This window comes from Neopelma chrysocephalum, unplaced genomic scaffold (genome assembly GCF_003984885.1).
Source record: "Neopelma chrysocephalum unplaced genomic scaffold, ASM398488v2 Primary Assembly neopelma1_22b, whole genome shotgun sequence".
Lineage (NCBI taxonomy): Eukaryota > Metazoa > Chordata > Aves > Passeriformes > Pipridae > Neopelma > Neopelma chrysocephalum.
Genome location: NW_020897690.1, coordinates 16608350 through 16625696, shown reverse-complemented (window position 1 = coordinate 16625696; position 17347 = coordinate 16608350). Strand labels below are relative to the sequence as shown.

Here is a 17347-nt window from a genome sequence, read left to right as displayed (position 1 = left end):
TTCTTAGGTGAGTTATGGGGGTCGAGGGGGGGGGAAAGGGGACCTATAGGGCCAGCCCCATATATGGTTATGAGGTGAAGGTGCCCCACAGCCCCATTGGCGTCACAAACTGATCAGATGTCAGGGGTTGGGGGGGCATGTCCCAAAAATATCCCATTGTGGGGGGAGGGGGAGGGAACAAAGGGATGGGAGGAGGGGCCCAGATTCTTGAGTTCCCTCGAGGGGGAAGGGGGGGTCACACCTGTCCTTTGTCTGTCTGTCCCCTCCTCCACCCAGGGGGGACTCAGGCATCTGGGCGAGCCTTTTGGCTTGCCTCATTCATCCCATAATAAACCATGGGGGGGGGCTACAGGGGGCCCCTATAGGGCTCAGAGGGGGCTGTGCTATGGGTTTGGGGAAGCCCTATGGTGATTCTGTGGGGCTGGAAGTGGGTGTTATGGGGAAAGCTATAAGGATTCTATAGGGGAACATATAGAGGTCCTATGGGGCTGGGAGTGGGTCCTATAGGACCACGGGACTGGGGGTGGGGGTGTCCAATAGGACTGAGAGTGAGCCCTAGGAGGCTGGGGGGAATTACAGGGGTCAAATGGAGAGAAATATGGGAACCCTGAGGAGAGTCCTATGGATTTCTTATAGTGCTAAAGGGGTGTCCTATGGGACTAGGGGAGACCTATGGAGCTGAAAGTGTGTCCTGTGAGGTAAGGGGGAACTGTGGGGATGAGATATGTGGGGGCTTCTGTGGGGCTGGAGGAGCTCTATAGGTCCAAAGGGGTCACTGGACCCTTTGGGGCAGTGAGGGTCCTATAGGATGACAAAGCGGAGAGGGGCCCCTATGGAAGTGGGGAGTGCCCTGTAGATCCATAGGGGTCACCGTGTCCCCATGGGGCAGTAGGGTGGCCTTGAGGTCACCTGTCTGTCCATGCCTGCCCTCCCCCCTTCCCAGTGACGCAGCTGGGGGGGGAGGGGGGATATAAGGGGGATCCCCCAGCCAGTGCCTGCAGATCCAGGGGCAGGTGGGGCAGGGGGCACCGGGAGCACTGTGAGGGTCTGGGAGGGGACTATAGGGGGACTGGGGCCAATTGTAAGGGACTGGGAAAGAACTGGGTCAATGTGGGAACTGGGAGGGACTGGGAGGAAACTGGGAGGGTCTATGGGGGAACTGGGAGGGACTGGGAGGGCCTATAGGAAAACTGGGAGGGTCTATGGGGAAACTGGGAGGGACTGGGATGATACTGGGAGGGTCTATAGGGGAACTGGGAGGGACTGGGAGGATCTATGGGGAAACTGGGAGGGTCTATGGGGGAACTGGGAGGGACAGGGATGATACTGGGACGGTCTGTGGGGGAACTGGGAGAGACTGGGATGATGCTGGGAGGATCTATGGGATAACTAGGAGGGACTGAAATTATATTGGGGGAGAGTACTGGATAAATCCTAGGGGGATACTGAAACTTACTAAGCAGTACTGGGGGGTGGGGGGTGAGTGGGGTGGTGTGTGCTGGTGTACTGGAGAATTATTGGTGGGGCTTGGGGGGATGCTGGGATATACTGGGATATACTGGGACATACTATGACATACTGGGGGGGGATGTTGTTGTGTTCCGGACCAGGACCAGAGCCCCCCTGAGTCTGCGCTATCATCCCCTGACTCGGAGACCACTGAGAGAGGTGGGGCTAGGCACTGGGAGCACTGGAAGGAACTGAGGAGTTTCTGGGGGAACTGAGAGGGACTGGGAGGGATGGAGAAGTACGGGGGCATACTGGGAGGTGCTGGGGTGGGATAAAGGGCAGGCAGTGTGAGGCACTGGGGAAACTCAGCTTAACTGAAAGGAACTGGGAGCACTAGGGAGGGTACTGGGACTGCCAGGGAGGAATTAGGATGGAGATAGGGACAACTGGGAGGAACTGGGAGCACTAGAAAGTAACTGGGAGCAGTGGAGAAGAATGGGGGGGGATAAAACCACCAAGGATAGACTTCAGATGGGGCTGACTGGGAGGACTGGGAGCTCTGTAGAGGAACTGGGAGCACTGGGGAGGAACGGAGGAGTCAGATCAACCATGAGGAACTGGGACATCTGGAGAACAGTGGATGAACCAAGGAAGGAGTTGGGATGGGGTCAACTGGGAGGAACTGGCAGCACTGGGAGGGTCTGATCCCTTCTACCCCATACAGCCTCACCCAGCGCCACCATGCCTGATGTGGAGATGGCTGAATTTGGGGAGGCCGCCCCCTATCTCCGCAAGTCGGAGAAGGAGAGAGTGGCTGCCCAGACCCGCCCCTTTGACCTGAAGAAGGACATCTTTGTTCCTGATGAGAAGGAGGAATATGTCAAGGCCACCATTGTCAGCCGTGAGGGCTCCAAGATCACTGCTGAGACTGAGCATGGCAAGGTGGGGGGACCCCAGCCACACCTGGGACACCAGAACCTCAAAATAGTAACTCCATTCCACATGGGACACAAAGAACCCAACCCACCTTCACTAGAACCCAAGAAACATCTAGACCTCAACATACCTTCACCAGCACCCACTGGATTCTCAGATCCCACAGTATCTTCTCTAGAACCCAGGAAACATCTAGACCCTGACCCCCCTTCCCCAGCACCCAGCACCTAGACTCCCTCCTACCCTCTCCATCAACCAAGGGACACCCAGACCCCAAACCATCTTCTCTATCACTTGAGGGACACCTAGACCTTCTCCAGCTCCCAAGGCAATACCCAGATGCCCAGTCCCATCCTGGGAGGAAAAACCTGGGGCAGCTCCTTGCCCTGTCCTCCCAACCCATGGTGTTCTCCTTACCTTGAGCAGACAGTGACGGTCAAGGAGGACCAGATCATGCAGCAGAACCCCCCCAAGTTCGACAAGATCGAGGACATGGCCATGCTGACCTTCCTCCATGAGCCCGCCGTCCTCTACAATCTCAAGGAGCGCTACGCCTCTTGGATGATCTATGTGAGTTGGAAGTCCCCAAGGTTCTCCAGACCCCACCTGGAACTTGGACAACCCTTCTCCAGACCCCTTGGGCCAAATAGACCCAGGATACCCTTTCTCCAGCTCTCATGGGCCACCCATAAATGGGATGTCCCTTTTTCACACCTCCTGAGCCACCCAGACCAAGATGTCCCAAACCCTTTGGGACACCTGAAACCAGGATGTCCCTTCTCCAGATTCTATGGGCCATCCAGAACTGGGATATCCTCTCTCCAGGCTTCTTGGGTCACTCAGACCCAAGATATCCCATCTCCAGTTCACATGGGCCACCTAAACCCAAGACATCCCTTCTCCAGACCCCTTGGGCCACCTAGATACAAGATGTCATTTCTGCAGACCCTTTGGACCACCTGGTGGGGTGGCACTTCCAGACTCTGACTCGCCTACTTCTTTCTCCAGACTTACTCAGGACTCTTCTGCGTGACAGTCAACCCCTACAAGTGGTTGCCCGTCTACAACGCTGAGGTGGTGGCTGCCTACCGGGGAAAGAAGCGGAGTGAAGCTCCACCCCACATCTTCTCCATCTCTGACAATGCCTACCAGAACATGCTGACAGGTAGGGACTTCCCGCAGGGACCCCAAGACCATATCCCCTGATCCTTTTTGGGGAGCAGAAGATGTGGGGCAGATGTGGGGCAGAGCCAAGGTGGACTTCAGAACCTCATGCTTCTTCTCCTTGTTCCACCAGATCGGGAGAACCAGTCCATCCTCATCACGTGAGTGACCTCATATCTAAACACGCCCTTAGCCCTGCTCACCTGGCACATAGCCCCTCCCCTTCTCCCTCTGAAGCCTTGCCCACTGGCACGGCCAACCCTTTCTCACCACCTGGACTTGCCTGTGGATATCCATCGTCCACCTACTGCAAGTGCCATTCCCCCAGTGAGTCCCCACCCCTAGCATCATAGCCCTGCCCACAGTACTCAGCCCTTGCTTTCCTTGGCTGCCCTCAGTGGAGAATCCGGGGCGGGGAAGACAGTGAACACCAAGAGGGTCATTCAGTACTTCGCCGTCATCGCTGCCATTGGTGACCGTGGCAAGAAGGAGACAGGGGCCCCAGGCAAGGTGAGGACACTGGGTGGGGGATGACAATGTCTGGCCAACATTCTGCTGCCTGTCTGTCCAACCAACCACACAATGTATCACCCAAACAATCACCCAACCAACCACCCACACAATCCAACCAACCATCCAGCCAAGCAACCATCTATCCAACCTTCCATTCATCTGCCCCAGTTCCATCCCTCCACCCATGGCATCAACCCACCTACCTGCCTATGCAAACCTACATGGACCTCTGTATCCTCCCATCCATCCATCTCAACCTCACAACCCCAACTCCTGCCCCTCCCTGTGACAGTCCCCCCCCCATTTTCCTACCCTACCAGGGCACTCTGGAAGACCAGATCATCCAGGCCAACCCTGCCTTGGAGGCCTTCGGCAATGCCAAGACCGTTCGCAATGACAACTCATCGCGATTCGTGAGTGTTGGGCTGAAGTCTATGGAGTAGGGTCTGTGGGTTAGGGTTGTCTGGGAAAAGGTGGCCACCTCCACCTCCTGCCACTACTTTCCCAGGGGAAGTTCATCCGGATCCATTTTGGGGCCACTGGGAAATTAGCATCAGCTGACATCGAGACCTGTGAGTAGGTTGAGGGCTTCATGAGAGGACATCTGGTTGTCCATCACCCATCCATCCATCCATCCATCCCTCCACCCCCATGCCCATCCTTCTCCTCATCCTACCATCCATCTAGGCTTCCATCTCCTCAAACCTCCATCCATCCATCCATCCATCCATCTGACCCTCCATCTCCTCATCCCAAATTCCACTCATCCTCTCTCCATTCCCATCTCAGACCTTCTGGAGAAATCCCGCGTCATCTTCCAGCTGAAGGCTGAAAGAAACTACCACATCTACTACCAGATCCTTTCCAATAAGAAACCAGAGCTGCTGGGTGAGCCATGCTCCCACCCCACCTACAAACACCTGACCCCACCTCCTTTCTGGAGGACTCCTGCCTGTCCCAACCCCAACTTCTCCTTGCAGATATGATGCTGGTGACCAACAACCCCTACGACTATGCCTTCATCTCCCAAGGAGAGACCACAGTGCCATCCATTGATGATGGAGAAGAGCTCCTGGCTACAGATGTGAGATGAGGGGCCACTAGGCAGTGTGTGTGTGTGTTTCTCTGTGGGCTGAAGAAGACCTTCATCCACATTTTTGCCCCACAGAGTGCTTTTGATGTCCTGGGCTTCACCCAAGAGGAGAAGAACTCCATCTACAAACTGACAGGTGCCATTATGCACTTTGGCAACATGAAGTTCAAGCAGAAGCAACGGGAAGAGCAGGCAGAACCGGATGGCACTGAAGGTTGGGTCCAGTCAAGGTCAAGGTGGGAACTAGGGTGAACCCCATGGTCCTTCCAAGTTCATGTTTTCTCCTCTGCATCCTCAGAGGCGGACAAGTCAGCTTACCTAATGGGGCTGAACTCAGCTGATCTTCTCAAGGGGTTGTGCCACCCTCGGGTCAAGGTGGGCAATGAGTACGTCACCAAGGGGCAGAATGTCCAGCAGGTGAGTAGAACATCCCCAAAACCTCCTCCCTTTGGGGTGGCATGGTGCCATCTCCAGCAAGGAGGAGAGTACTGAGAGCCCCCTCTCACCGATGGAATATTTCTCTTCCAGGTGATTTATGCTGTCGGGGCCTTGGCCAAGGCTGTGTATGAGAAGATGTTCAACTGGATGGTGACCAGGATCAACAACTCGTTGGAGACCAAGCAGCCACGGCAGTACTTCATCGGTGTGCTGGACATCGCTGGCTTCGAGATCTTTGATGTGAGCCTTGGTTGACCCTGTTGTGTTGACCCCATTGGGTGTTGAGCTGACCCTACTGGATGGTCAGGTGGCCCTGTTTTCACTGGTTGTTCTGTTAAGTTCATTGGGTCTCAGGTTGACCCCACAGTTCTTATTAGGTGTTCTGTTGACCCCATTGGCCATCTTCTCTCTCCTTCCCCAGTTCAACAGCTTTGAGCAGCTCTGCATTAACTTCACCAATGAGAAGTTGCAGCAGTTCTTCAACCACCACATGTTCGTGCTGGAGCAGGAGGAGTACAAGAAAGAGGGGATTGAGTGGGAGTTCATCGACTTTGGCATGGACCTCCAGGCCTGCATTGACCTCATTGAGAAGGTGCCACCTCCCCGCAGGGCTTCTGGGGGCTGAAGGGGCTGCTGGGGAAGGGCCCTTCCAGTTGGAGCTTGCCAGGGACCCCAAAGTTGGGCAGTTGGGTTGTGCTTGGTGTTCACTATGACCATCAAGGTCTTCTCTTCCCAGCCCATGGGGATCATGTCCATCCTGGAGGAGGAATGCATGTTCCCCAAGGCCACAGACATGACCTTCAAGGCTAAGCTCTTTGATAATCACTTGGGCAAGTCAGCCAACTTCGGGAAGCCACGCAATATCAAAGGGAAGCAAGAGGCCCACTTTGCCCTCATCCACTACGCTGGCACGGTAGACTACAATATCATTGGGTGGCTGCAGAAGAACAAAGACCCTCTCAATGAGACAGTGGTGGGGCTGTACCAGAAATCAGCCCTGAAGCTCTTGGCCAACCTCTTCGCCAACTATGCCGGGGCTGATGCACGTAAGGGGCACCCCCTTCCTGAACATCTGGGGCTCTCCCCACCCTGTCCATCACCTATCTCATAACTTCTTCTCCAACAGCCGTGGAGAAGGGGAAAGGAGCCAAGAAGAAAGGTTCCTCCTTTCAGACTGTCTCTGCCCTGCATCGGGTAAGAGTCCACGGGTTAATGGTGGACCCTAGGGTGTTTGGGCATTGAAATTATGTCCTAGCGCAGGTAGTAATCCTTGCTGGGACAGGTTGGGGGGGTCTTGCTTTTCTTCATCATCTCCTCCTCCATCCTCCAGGAGAACCTCAACAAGTTGATGACCAACCTGCGGTCTACCCACCCTCATTTTGTCCGCTGCATCATCCCCAATGAGACCAAGTCTCCTGGTGAGCCAATTCATGAGGGTTTATCCAGGGAACAGTGGTGGTCCCCGGCCAAAGGTGGTGGGGAGCAGTGCTGTGGGGCAGGCCTTGACTCACCAGTCATGATGACCCACCAGGTGTGATGAACAACCCCCTGGTAATGCACCAGCTCCGCTGTAACGGGGTGCTGGAGGGCATCCGCATCTGCCGCAAGGGCTTCCCAAACCGCATCCTCTATGGGGACTTCCGCCAGCGGTAGGCACAGAGGAGGAGATGTGGGAAGGGGGTTGACAACTCCACTGGGTCTGATCTCAGGATTTTCCTCTCCTCTCCAACTACCAGGTACCGCATCCTGAACCCTGCTGCCATCCCCGAGGGGCAGTTCATCGACAGCCGCAAGGGTGCTGAGAAGCTCCTGGGATCCCTTGATATTGACCACAACCAATACAAGTTTGGGCACACCAAGGTGAGGTCACATGGTCTCCATTCCCTGTGGTCCCATCATCCAAAAGGCCTTCATGGTGGGACCAGGTTGACTCCATGGTCCCACCATCAACTTGTTCACCTGCACATCTGAGCTCACCCTATCCACCCTACCACCCATTCCTCCACCAAGCCTCCAAACCCCAACAGCACTTAGCTTCATCTCTCCTTGTAGGTCTTCTTCAAGGCCGGGCTGCTGGGGCTACTTGAGGAGATGCGGGATGAGCGCTTGGCCAGGATCATGACCCGCTTGCAGGCCCAAGTTCGTGGTTTCCTCTCCCGTCAGGAGTTCAAGAAGATCCTGGAGCGGAGGTGGGTAGAGATCGAAATGGTGTTGGGTCTAGGTTGAGTTGAAGTTCCTGGTGACCTGCATCCTGCTGTGCCTTCTCCAGGGACTCACTGCTGGTGATCCAGTGGAACATCAGGGCTTTCATGGGGGTGAAAAACTGGCCTTGGATGAAGCTCTACTTCAAGATCAAGCCCTTGTTGAAGAGCGCTGAGACTGAGAAGGAGATGCAGGTAGGACAAAGCCATAGGTGGGGCAGGTGAATGGGTGGATGGGGAGAGGGAAGGGTATGTGAGGACACAGAGGAAGCAATGAGACTTACAGGCGAACTTTGTGCCTCCTGCAGAACATGAAGGAAGAGTTTGGGCGGCTGAAGGAGGCCCTGGAGAAGTCAGAGGCTCGGCGGAAGGAGCTGGAGGAGAAGATGGTCTCCATGCTGCAGGAGAAGAATGACCTTCAGCTCCAAGTGCAGGCTGTAAGTGACCTAGATGCCCCAGCCCCTCCCTCCTTTTTCCTTCACCCTCCCACCAACCTTCCCTCTTCCAGGAGCAAGACAACCTCGCTGATGCTGAGGAGCGTTGTGACCAGCTGATCAAGAACAAGATCCAGCTGGAGGCCAAGGTGAAGGAGATGACAGAGCGGATGGAGGATGAGGAAGAGATGAATGCTGAGCTGACGGCTAAGAAGAGGAAGCTGGAGGATGAGTGCTCAGAGCTGAAGAAGGACATTGATGACCTGGAGTTGTCTTTGGCCAAGGTGGAGAAGGAGAAACATGCCACGGAGAACAAGGTAAGGGTGGGGAGAAATCTTGATTTCAAACTGTGGGGCCTTGAGATGTCTCAAACCAAAGTGAATACATTTTGAGAAGACCCAAGGGTGGTTGGGTTGGGTTGCCAAGACCAAAGGCTGTTTGGGCTGCCAAAATTCAAGGGTGGTTGAGTTGGCTCATGAAGACCCAAAACCGCTTTGGTCGGGTTGTGATAACTGGCTGGTTGTGTTCTCCTATGTCCCCTGACTTAGGCCCAGCTCAACCAAGAGCAAGAACAACCTCCTGTCTCTTGTCCTACCTTTGGTACCAAACTGGAGGCTTGATATTTCTCTTCCTGCAGGTCAAGAACCTCACAGAGGAGATGGCCGGGCTGGATGAGATTATTGTCAAGCTAACAAAGGAGAAGAAGGCACTGCAAGAATCTCACCAGCAAGCGCTGGATGACCTGCAGGCAGAGGAAGACAAGGTCAACACCCTGACGAAGGCCAAAGTCAAGTTGGAACAGCAAGTGGATGATGTGAGTGTGGGTCAGTCCTGCCACAGGCAAATGGCTGGTGCCTTGGGGTGTGAAAGTCCTTCTGGGGTTGGTGTTTGGGGGGGGCTGATGGGTGTATCTCTGCCTCACTCACAGCTGGAGAGCTCACTGGAGCAGGAGAAGAAGATCCGGATGGACCTAGAACGGGCCAAAAGGAAGCTGGAAGGTGACTTGAAGCTGGCTCAGGAGAATATTATGGACCTGGAGAATGACAAGCAGCAATTGGACGAGAGGCTGAAAAAGTAGGGGCCCACCCACCTGCCTGTCCTTTACCTATAATGACCCTCTCTGCTGAGCAGGCAGGAATATGACCGCCTGGCGTTTCTCCCCACACCCAGGAAGGACTTTGAGCTCAACGCACTCAATGCGAGAATTGAAGATGAGCAGGCAATTGCAGCCCAGCTCCAGAAGAAGCTCAAAGAGCTTCAGGTGAGGTGGGCTTCAGCTTGGGGTTAAGCGGGAGGAGGAACTGGTTCTCCCCATTTTCTTCACACCTTTTGAGAAGGGCCTAGACCAGCATGCCACAAACCTGAGGTCTGAAGCCCATGGCCTGGCCCTTGGCCCAGAACCTCCCTGTCACTTATCACCTTGAAATGACTCATGGGCTCCTGGGGAGGTTGGCTTTGGGGTAGGTTGAGCTGAACCAGTGGGTCTGGAGTACTCAAGGTAGTGGGGGCACCTTGGGTAGGATCATCTGAGCTGAGCAGACCATCTGTTTTGGATCATGTTATCTCCGATGTCTTTAGAGAAGGTTGTGTGGAGCTGTCTGATCCAGGCAGCTCTAGGGTTGGTTGAGCTGAATGTCTTCAAGACCAGTTGAGTTGAAGAATCTCAAGGTAATTTGAGAAGGTGGAGTGTCTTTAGATAAGGTTGGGTTGATCTGGAGAGCTCGAATCATGACTGGGTTGAAGAGAACTGAATGAGATCAAGTCTGGTTGAGATGAAGGATCTCCAGTTGTCTGGGCTGAGCTGAAGAATCCATGTGTGGTTGGGTTGACTTGAATTGACTTAAAGACTCTCCAGCTGGATTGGTTGAATTGAGTGGAGGAGCTGGGTGAAACCAAGTCTGCTGGAGTGTCTTTAGATAAGGTTGGGTTGATCTGGAGAGCTCGAATCATGACTGGGTTGAAGAGAACTGAATGAGATCAAGTCTGGTTGAGGTGAAGGATCTCCAGTTGTCTGGGCTGAGCTGAAGAATCCATGTGTGGTTGGGTTGACTTGAATTGACTTAAAGACTCTCCAGCTGGATTGGTTGAATTGAGTGGAGGAGCTGGGTGAAACCAAGTCTGCTGACAGCATGTCCATCCCCTGAGCACAGGCACGGATTGAGGAGCTGGAGGAGGAGCTGGAGGCAGAGCGAACGGGCAGGGCCAAGGTGGAGAAGCTGCGCTCAGACCTGTCGCGGGAGCTGGAGGAGATCAGTGAGCGTCTGGAGGAGGCGGGTGGTGCCACGTCAGTGCAGATTGAGCTCAACAAGAAGCGGGAGGCAGAATTCCAGAAGATGCGGAGGGACCTGGAGGAGGCCACACTGCAGCATGAGGCCACAGCTGCTGCACTGCGCAAGAAGCACGCCGACAGCGTGGCCGAGCTCAGCGAGCAGATCGACAACCTACAGCGTGTCAAGCAGAAGCTGGAAAAGGAGAAGAGTGAGCTGAAGCTGGAGCTAGATGATGTTGGCTCCAACATGGAACAGCTGATCAAGGCCAAGGTAGGAAATAGGTCTCCAGCCATTAAAGAACAACTCTTCCATTGCCCTCTCAAGGTTCTCTTTCAATTTTCTGCCCTTCCTGTCTCCAGGCCAACCTGGAGAAGATGTGCCGTACCATGGAAGATCAGATGAATGAGCACCGGACCAAGTCCGAAGAGGCTCAACGCATGGTCAATGACCTCACCACTCAACGAGCCAAGCTCCAAACAGAAAATGGTGAGGGGCTTGTTCTTCCCTAACCCAATTGACTATCCCTTGCCCAGTGAGGTGGCTTTGTGGTGTGTCCAGCGAGTCACTGTCCACCATTCCACCCCACAGGTGAGCTCTCCAGGCAGCTGGAGGAAAAGGAAGCCTTTATCAACCAGATGACGCGAGGGAAACTCACCTACACCCAGCAGCTGGAAGACCTCAAGAGGCAGCTAGAGGAAGAAGCCAAGGTAGGGCTTCACTGGGGAGGTCAGTGGGGCTAAAAGACACCTCCAGTGTCAAGGGTGAAGTTGATTTGGGACTCAGAGGGGCAGTTGGAGAAAATGAGTTGAGGGTCTTCAGGAAGTTCAGTAGGGTTGGTGGGTCTCAAGGAGGTTGGGTTGGATTGGTAGTAAGGATGTTGATTAGGTTGCTCTAGAGGAGGTTGGGACAGGTTGGATTGGTCTACAGGAGTTCTGGTCAGTGATGTAATGCAATGATGTAAACAAAATCTTGCTGAGTTGGAGAACTCTAAGCTCAAGTTGATGTGGACCCAATGGTTCACCTTTTCTTCACTTGCTCTCTCTCCACCCTCCCAGGCCAAGAATGCACTGGCCCACGCCCTCCAGTCAGCCCGGCATGACTGTGATCTGCTGCGGGAGCAGTATGAGGAGGAAACAGAAGCCAAGGCTGAGCTCCAGCGCTCGCTCTCCAAGGCCAACTCTGAGGTGGCACAATGGAGGACCAAGTATGAGACAGATGCCATCCAGCGCACTGAGGAACTTGAGGAAGCCAAGTAAGTCATTCCCCCATGAAGGGAGCTTCTAGGGGGCAGGGGAGAGCAGAGACTCTTCCACTGTAGAAGGATCTGGAGAAGGTAGAGGGACCTGGAGATAGCAGAGGAGATCCAGAGCAGAGCCTTGGCCAACTGATGGGTGGAAGAAGGTTTGAGTTGGTCCACTTGGTCCATGGGTCACCACAGCCAGGTTGTCCCCTGGGACAGGAAGAAGCTGGCCCAACGGCTGCAGGAGGCTGAGGAGGCGGTAGAGGCAGTCAATGCCAAGTGTTCCTCTCTAGAGAAGACCAAGCACCGGCTGCAAAATGAGATTGAAGATCTCATGGCTGACCTGGAGCGGTCGAATGCAGCAGCTGCTGCCTTGGACAAGAAGCAAAGGAACTTTGACAAGGTGGGAGAACCAAGAAATGGTGGAAGGAGAATAGTGGGAAGAGGGTGGAGAGATGTGGGTCCCACCAATTGTAGAAAGGCAGGAGAAGAAGTCCAGAAGAAAGGTGAACAACTGTCAAGGTCAGGTTTCAGCAGAGCTTCAAGTCCCTACCAGAAGAGTGTTGGGGAGGGGAGGAGGATGATGAAAAGAGGTTTTTTGTGGGCAAACCAGCTTCTGAGCAGGTTATGTCCCCATAGATCTTGTCTGAGTGGAAGCAGAAGTTTGAAGAGTCACAGATGGAGCTGGAGGCATCACAGAAAGAGGCCAGATCCCTCAGCACTGAGCTCTTCAAACTGAAGAACGCCTACGAGGAGTCACTTGATCACCTGGAGACCTTAAAGAGGGAAAACAAGAACCTCCAAGGTGAGACCATGGTCCTTCGTCTACCCACCACGATGTTTTCCACTACCTTCCACATAGTGTGATGTATTCTCATCTGGGCAGAGGAGATTTCGGACCTCACGGAGCAGCTGGGTAGCAGCCACAAGACCATCCATGAGCTGGAGAAGGTCCGGAAGCAGCTGGATGCTGAGAAGCTGGAACTTCAAGCAGCACTGGAGGAGGCTGAGGTGAGCCAAATCCCATCCCCATGAATCCCCATGTTGTTCTGGTCTTCTTTATGGTCCTCAGTTTTCCCTCTGTCTCTTCCAGGCCTCTCTGGAGCACGAAGAGGGAAAGATCCTGAGGGCCCAACTGGAGTTTAACCAGGTCAAGGCAGACTATGAGCGCAAGCTGGCCGAGAAAGATGAGGAGATGGAACAGGCCAAGCGCAACCATCTGCGAGTGGTGGACTCACTGCAGACCTCACTGGATGCTGAGACCCGGAGCCGCAACGAGGCCCTGCGGCTGAAGAAGAAGATGGAGGGTGACCTCAATGAGATGGAGATCCAGCTCAGCCATGCCAACCGCATAGCCGCTGAGGCCCAGAAGCAAGTCAAGACATTGCAGGGCTACCTCAAGGTACCAATAAAACTTGTGTTTCATAAGAATGTTAACATGTAGTAGGTTACACCACCCCACAGTGGTGTAACTAGCCCCTTCCCCCTCATCCACATTCACCCTCTTCCCCCGTGCTGTCTTGTAGGACACTCAACTGCAGCTAGATGACGTGGTCAGGGCCAATGAGGACCTGAAGGAGAACATTGCCATCGTGGAGAGGAGGAACAACCTCCTCCAGTCAGAGCTGGAGGAGCTGCGGGCGGTGGTGGAGCAGACTGAGAGAGCCCGCAAATTGGCCGAGCAGGAGCTGATCGAGGCCAGCGAGAGGGTCCAGCTTCTCCACTCACAGGTGAGACCTCATGCACTTTCAAGGAAAGAGGTCACCTCCATCCATAGGTGTGGGATTCTAATGAGTTGAGTTACCAAGATGTCCAGATCCTTGAAGCCTGCAGAGTTTGTGTGAGGGGGGGGGCATTAAGTATTGAAGAAGGATGGGTCAGCAGTTCAACAAACACCTCATGAGATCCTCTTCTCCATCTGCAGAACACCAGCCTCATCAACCAGAAGAAGAAGATGGAGGCTGACATCTCCCAGCTGCAGACGGAGGTGGAAGAGGCCATCCAGGAGTGCAGAAATGCTGAGGAGAAGGCCAAGAAGGCCATCACTGACGTGAGTGCCGTGGTGGGAACAACAACTAGGATATCTTCCAGTGGATGGTAATGAACCTCCTTTTCTGCTTGCTTCTCTCCTTGAGTAGGCGGCCATGATGGCAGAGGAGCTGAAGAAGGAGCAGGACACCAGCGCCCACCTGGAGCGGATGAAGAAGAACATGGAGCAGACCATCAAGGACCTGCAGATGAGGTTGGATGAGGCTGAGCAGTTGGCCCTCAAGGGGGGCAAGAAGCAGCTGCAGAAGTTGGAGGCCCGTGTGAGGGAGTTGGAGAATGAGCTGGAGGGTGAGCAGAAGCGCCATGCTGAGAGTGTCAAGGGACTCCGCAAGTCCGAGCGTCGTGTCAAGGAGCTCAGCTACCAGGTGGGTTGCCTGAGGTGGCCCTGGATGTTATCCATTGGCCCTGTGTCCACAGGACCTTATGTCTGATGCTGTATGTGACTTGCAATATGGCTGACCTGGTAGCCAGAGAGACACAGGTGAATTAGACCACCCATTGCCTCTGTGTCCAATACTGTAGTGGGACCCAGAACATGGTAGGCCTGGTGGTCATGAGCCACCCAGTCCACCTCCCAGCATCCATGGGGTCTTTGCATGACCCAGAATCTCAGGTGAGACCTCATCAGGGACAAAAAAGACACCTTCACCCAAGAGGACATCCCACCTTCTGCCCCACAGCTGAGGCCACCACAGAGCCTCCACTCCCCAAGATCAACTCTAACTGTCTCCTGACCCTCATTGCTCTGGTGGTGATCCAAAGCATGGATGGAGTCAGGTCCTGATCCACACCTGTCTCAACCCACAGACAGAGGAGGACCGCAAGAACCTGGTCCGGCTCCAGGACCTGGTGGACAAGCTCCAGCTGAAGGTCAAGGCCTACAAGCGACAGGCGGAGGAGGCGGTGAGCAGTGGAGGGCAGCTTTGGGACCACGCTCCAAGAGGGACCAGTGTGGGGTTGGGGTGTGAGACAGGATGTAGGGAGTAGCAGGGAACCTTAGTGTTGTTAAGGGGTGGGGTGTCAGGGGCTGAGGAAGGTGGGCCAAGGGAGAGGTGGGGGGGTGGTGGAATGGCTATGGGACAGGTGACTAGACAGTTGAGTGGATGTTTGGATGGATGGAGGGTTGGATAAATGATGGTAGGATGAATGGCTGGCTGGCTGGCTGGCTGGCTGGCTGGAAGGTGGAATGAACAGATGATTGCATAGATGAAAGGTTGGACAGGTGGGTGGAAGGTTGGTTGGGTGGATGGAAGGTTGAATGGTGGAAGGATGGATGAAATGTTGGCTGGCTGACTGAATGGATGTACAGAAGGAAGGCTGAATGGTGGAATGTTGGATGGATGGATGGATGAAAGGAAGGAAGGTAGGTTTAGTGGGTGGAAGGTTGGATGGATGGGATATTAGAGGGCTGGTTGGTTGAGTAGATGGTTGGGTAGCTGGAGATGGAATTGCTGAAGGGAGAGGTGGGTCCATGGTAGGCCAGATGGAGCAATAAGAAAGTCAGATGGAGGGACAGCTGGCAGGGTGGCAGGAGGCCAGATGGAACTGAGGTGGAGCCCCACTGATGCCCCTGTCTCCCAGGAGGAACAAGCCAACTCCAACCTGGCCAAGTTCCGCAAGGCACAGCATGAGCTGGATGAGGCGGAGGAGCGTGCCGACATCGCTGAGTCCCAGGTCAACAAGTTGCGGGCCAAGAGCCGTGACATTGGAGCTAAGGTGAGACCTCTCCCTGCCCCACAGCTGCCCCATGGCTGCCCCATGGCTGCCCCACAACTCCCTCATGTTTACATTCCACTTTTTTTCCTTCTGCATCAGAAGGGACTAAACGAGGAGTGAAGTTCCGGATTCCCAGCTGTATTCCCTGGACCTCTAAATGCCCCACCCCTGCTACCAGCCCCCTAACCTTGGTCAGCCAATAAAAAGCATTGAGCAGCAGCAATTTGTGTGGGCCTGGGTTTGTGTTGGGCTGGGTTTGTGTGGGGAGGGTGGGGTTGTCTCATGACATGGCACCCACAAGGTGGATGCAGCCTACACGAGATCACCCACTAGTGTGCAACACAGCACACCCCATACCATGATGCAACCAGACGCACAGTGCAACATGATGTGACCTGATGGGGTGCACCTTAACCTCAACCTGCCCCACAGTGTAACTCAACTTGCCCCATGGTGCTCTGCAACCTCAACCTGCCCCACACCAACCCATGTCCATGTGGGGAGAGACATGTCCAGGGGCAGATGTGGGGCTGGAGAAGGAGGGGCCCAGGAGGTGGGGGGAAGCATCTGAGTCCCCCACATATGGAGCAGAGCCCGAGTGAACCCCTCAAGGATGTCTTGGCTCTTGAGGTTGCAGCTTCTCCTGCTGCAGGTGCTGATGTCCCTCCAACTTGGCATCAGTGTTCCCCTGGCCACCAGCTGCTCTGTCCCACTGCACACCATGCCCCACCACCACCCATGCCCTAGTGACACTCTGTCCCATGTCCCTCCATCCCTCTGTCCTTTCCATCCATCATCCCACAACCTCCTGGCTCACCAGCCCTGTCTATCTCCCACGGTCTCTCCACCTCCTCTATGGCCTCCTAGTCCCTCCAGGTTCTCAATGTCCCACCAGATCCTGCTGTCCCTCTTTCTCCTGCCTGTTCCTCCCCTTCTCAAATCATCTGTCCCACTGCCCTCCCCCTCTCCTCCCCCCTGCCCTGCCTTCCCCGTCCATCTGTCGCCCCATCCCTCCTCCAGTCCTGGCGGCGCCGCGTGATGGACCCCAGGGGACCCCAGCGTCCAGGCAGCTCCCCTCCCCCGCCAAACTCGGGCCAAGAAGGAGGAGGTGTGTCTCTATGGGGCTTTATGTGGAGTCTGTGGGGCTCTATAGGGACTCTGTGGGGCTCTGTGGAGACTCTCTGTAGCTCTGTGGGGCTCCTGTGGGACTCTATAGGAGCTCTATAGGGCAGAGGAAAGGATCTATGGGGCAGGGAAGGGGATCTGTGGGGCACAATGGGGAGGTGGGGACCTCCCCACCCGTAGGAATGTGTCACCTCGTGGGGACTCTTGTCACCTCCTTGATGACAAAGTGGACACCATGTTCAGGGACTGTTGCCAGACCTCCCCCCCCCAGACCCCTGCCGGCCCAACGGCGCCTCACTGATAACAATCTGCCCCCCCTCCCTGCCGTGTCCAGATATAGACCTGGCAGGGTTGAGCTGTCACCACCCTATGGGTGACAGGACATTGGCCAGGGACCCAGGCATTCAGGCCCCATAGGCACCCCCTACACAAAGGACCCACGCATCCTAGCCCCATAGATCCCCTCCATGCACAAGAGACCCAGGGGGCTGGGCTCCATAGATCCCCCCTCAACAGGTGACCGGAGTCTGGGCCCTGTAGAATCATCACATCCTCCACCAAGGGACCCAGTCCCCATAGATCACCCACACACACAAGGGACCCAGGCACCGGGGCTCCATAGTTTCCCCCACACAGAAGGGACCCACATGTTTGGGCTCCATAGACACCTCCTACACAAGGGACCCAGGCATTCATGCCCCATAGATCACCCCACATTC

At 55.0% G+C, this 17347-nt stretch overlaps 1 protein-coding gene across 1 annotated transcript; it reads left to right on the top strand.

The window, feature by feature from the left end:
- The first annotated feature begins 418 nt into the window (after positions 1–418).
- On the top strand, positions 419–15722 carry LOC113966346 (myosin-7). The gene is made up of 41 exons (XM_027680873.1): positions 419–698; positions 1611–1668; positions 2174–2391; positions 2812–2955; positions 3394–3550; positions 3683–3710; positions 3948–4059; positions 4383–4475; positions 4571–4634; positions 4852–4950; positions 5043–5146; positions 5231–5369; positions 5454–5572; positions 5684–5833; positions 6015–6185; positions 6330–6639; positions 6720–6787; positions 6924–7011; positions 7125–7242; positions 7330–7453; positions 7646–7782; positions 7863–7989; positions 8103–8231; positions 8303–8545; positions 8866–9042; positions 9157–9302; positions 9399–9489; positions 10379–10768; positions 10858–10984; positions 11087–11205; positions 11554–11750; positions 11958–12141; positions 12378–12543; positions 12625–12749; positions 12832–13140; positions 13265–13468; positions 13663–13788; positions 13877–14152; positions 14595–14690; positions 15369–15503; positions 15603–15722. Exons 1-41 carry the CDS (start codon positions 654–656, stop codon positions 15621–15623), a joined length of 5934 nt encoding a protein of 1977 aa, XP_027536674.1. The 5' UTR covers positions 419–653; the 3' UTR covers positions 15624–15722.
- The last annotated feature ends 1625 nt before the right edge of the window (positions 15723–17347 follow it).

Excerpts from the sequence above, each read along its gene's own strand:
- LOC113966346 (XM_027680873.1), top strand. The coding sequence starts at position 654 with ATGGGACTAGGGGAGACCTATGGAGCTGAAAGTGTGTCCTGTGAG. Across the intron at positions 6,186-6,329 it reads GCATTGACCTCATTGAGAAG|CCCATGGGGATCATGTCCAT; the intron begins GTGCCACCTCCC and ends TTCTCTTCCCAG. Across the intron at positions 6,640-6,719 it reads CTATGCCGGGGCTGATGCAC|CCGTGGAGAAGGGGAAAGGA; the intron begins GTAAGGGGCACC and ends CTTCTCCAACAG.